We start from the raw sequence: 2833 nt of genomic DNA, 5'->3' as shown, positions 1-2833 counted from the left end.
GCATCTCCTAGTAAGTGGACCGTGCTGAATGCATTAGTCGGGTCATATCGGCCAAATAATGCTCACACCTATGAGATTCAGCTAGAGAGTACCGTACTCGTCACTATTTTCCTTTATAAAAAAGTTGTTTTTATTTATCTTTATTAGTTTATTTTTGGTAGGGATGGTAAACGAGCTGAATGAGCCAAGATCAGTAAAGCCTGACCCTGCTGAGGTACCCTTTTTTGCGTGTCGCGATATCTTATTTTTATTTATAAATTGTAATTAAATAAACAAGAATAACTCGTGTTTGTTTCTTATTCACGTTTATTGTTGTGTTGGGGGCTCGACTCCTTCCCTTCCCACCACCATCGCCGTCTGACCCTGCTCAACTTTGTGCAGCCCTACTTCCCCTGAATATTTCGCAAATTGGGTTGCTTTGCCTTTTCTTGGTGTCTCTCGCGTACCACAAAGTGGCTACTTTCCATTTCGGCGTCTGAGTATGAGGATTTCTCTTTCTCACTTTGTTTCTACTACCATAGAATATTGCTGTGCTCTTTGATTTGGAACTCTTAATTCGAAGTTGGTGGCACCCATTTGTTCTAAATTTTTGGCTACCTGATTTGGTTTCTTCTGTGATTCAGTCATGCTTTGGGCTACTCTGCATATAGGGAACCGATCATTGATTGAGTTTGTAATTTCATTTTCATGCGTTTTGGTAAGATGTTTATGTTCTAAGCTAAACCAGCAGGGGTTGTGTTCCAGACATTCCTATGATTTTGATTAGGATTTCTGACTTGGATAGGGAATGAAATATTTGCTCGTTATATATTTTCTCTGATTTGCCAAGCTTTTAGTTAGTTTTACTTAAAATCTGAATGTTGGTGCATCGATTCTTTACATGGGATCCATGTACATGTGAGCTTTGGTTGCTAAATTCAGACCAATGTTAGGCATTATCCGTCATCCAAGACATCTTTTTGAGAAGAGAAGGGGTCCCTTTTTCCTAAATGTTCTATACTTCCACTGCATTGAGGATACCTCTGAGACGAATTGTGTGCCGTTGGAGTGGTATGAGAGAGCATATACATCTGTGATCAAGCTGAGCCGGAAAATAAAGAACATCGATAGAATTGACGGAAAGCTGATTAATATTGAGGATGATTCTGTTGTCAGGGATGATACCATTGACAAGAAAATGCACAAATTAAAGTCACTAGCGAGGGATCTAATAGGGAGTCCATCAATGCAGCAATCTTTAAAGGAAAGAACCTCTTCGACTGCACATGCTGTGCCGAATGGGTGCTTTGCTAAATCGAGCGCAAGAGACTCTATCATGCTGAATTCGTTGACGAAAGTGTCTGAAATGCTCAGTATTCCTGTTCAGCATAGAAAGATTGTACGCCACACGTTATCTACTCAAATCACGCAGCACCATATATTGAGAAGTACACTGCAAGAGATACTGAATGAATTGAATGCTGAGATGCAGCATTTGGCTGCTAAAACACGTACATTTCAAATGGGTGAGCAGATAGTTAGCAGCTGCATCGATTTTTTTTCTGAGAGTGTGGTTTCTTCAGACTCTGTCTCGCCTTTGTGGATGCGGCTTGCTTCTACCAAGAAGCCTGATTCCACTCCATTGACATGGGGAGAAGCTTTGGAGATGATTATCGATCTCACTGAGTGCTTGAAGAATGAGCAGAGGCTAGTCCCTTACGTTTCGAAGCTGGAAGCAATGAAAGAAGGCCTGTATCAAATCAAGGATGTTATGATAGATAGAGACATAGGCTATAAGCAAGCGCGGCAGCAAGAGTGCTTGGTTCGGAAGAAGCTATCTCAGAGCTTGGGACATTCTTCTGAATGTCTTTTCACTCTCTTGTTGTATTATCTTTACAGCACTACCAGAAACGTTGAAATAGATCTACGAGGTGGTCTTTATGGAAAAGAGGGTCAGTTTTGCCTGTACTTTGGGAAAATTGCGACTTCTAGTGATGAAAACATGATCTGGAGAGGTATTAAACAGCTTGATAGGGCCCTTGGATTGTTCACATTTGTATGGGAAGCAGCAGGGATGAAGGGGTCATTAGGGGTACAAGGCCACATTTTTTGTGTGGATGCAGAAGAGAGGGTACTTGAATACAGAAAGAATCCATACTTTGTTCATAGAATTGGATTATGATTTTTATTTTTCTTCTTTTGGAAAAGATAATTGGATTCTGATGAATGATGAACTTACAGTGGTTTAATTTTCTGATTGGGGTGGACTTATCAATTTAAAGTTTAGAGTATTTGGGCAGTTTCAAATTTTTCTCATTGGTATGAACTTAGAGTAGGTCATTCAGATGCAAAATTTTGTGTGGGAAAAGGAAGCAACATATCTATCGTCTACCAAATGGTTTGTCTTAATTTCTTGCTACAGTTTGTTTGGTTAACCCAAGTTTCACAGATGATGGTGACAAATTGTGGACACTGATTTTTTTTCAAGAAAAGGATTAAATGTTATCACAGAAGTCTAATTTGCATTGGGCTTCTTTATGAGACGATCTAGTAAATTTGACTCTTACAAGCTCTTTTAACATACTAGTTATTCTGCTTTTTATATGCCTTGGAGGAAATCATTGTAGTCTCAGGAGATAGCTAAACTTCATTAGTTTTTCTTATTTATATGCCTTCTTATGAACACACGTACAGAGGTGCACATGCACGTGTATGTGTGTGCATGCACATGTATCTGTGTGCATTGATATTTAACAAAGGAAAACTTTGGCTAAGGTGGTGGGGCCTGGGGAGAATGATGCCTTGCCCTATGGCCTGCCCTCAAATGGTTAAAACCCCTTGCCTACCCCCTCGT

The 2833-nt window shown here is 39.9% G+C and overlaps 1 protein-coding gene across 1 annotated transcript; it reads left to right on the top strand.

Moving 5' to 3' along the window:
- Nucleotides 1-428: 428 nt before the first annotated feature.
- On the top strand, nucleotides 429-2451 carry LOC149831462 (exosome complex exonuclease). The gene has a single exon (XM_090011805.1). It carries the CDS (start codon nucleotides 926-928, stop codon nucleotides 2159-2161), a length of 1236 nt encoding a protein of 411 aa, XP_089867931.1. The 5' UTR covers nucleotides 429-925; the 3' UTR covers nucleotides 2162-2451.
- The last annotated feature ends 382 nt before the right edge of the window (nucleotides 2452-2833 follow it).

The sequence above is a fragment of the Nuphar pumila genome, chromosome 7 (genome assembly GCF_984573655.1).
Source record: "Nuphar pumila chromosome 7, dmNupPumi1.hap1.1, whole genome shotgun sequence".
NCBI classification, from domain to species: Eukaryota; Viridiplantae; Streptophyta; class Magnoliopsida; order Nymphaeales; family Nymphaeaceae; genus Nuphar; species Nuphar pumila.
The sequence above is the reverse complement of the archived record's forward strand: the minus strand, read 5'-3'. Positions and strand labels throughout refer to the sequence as shown.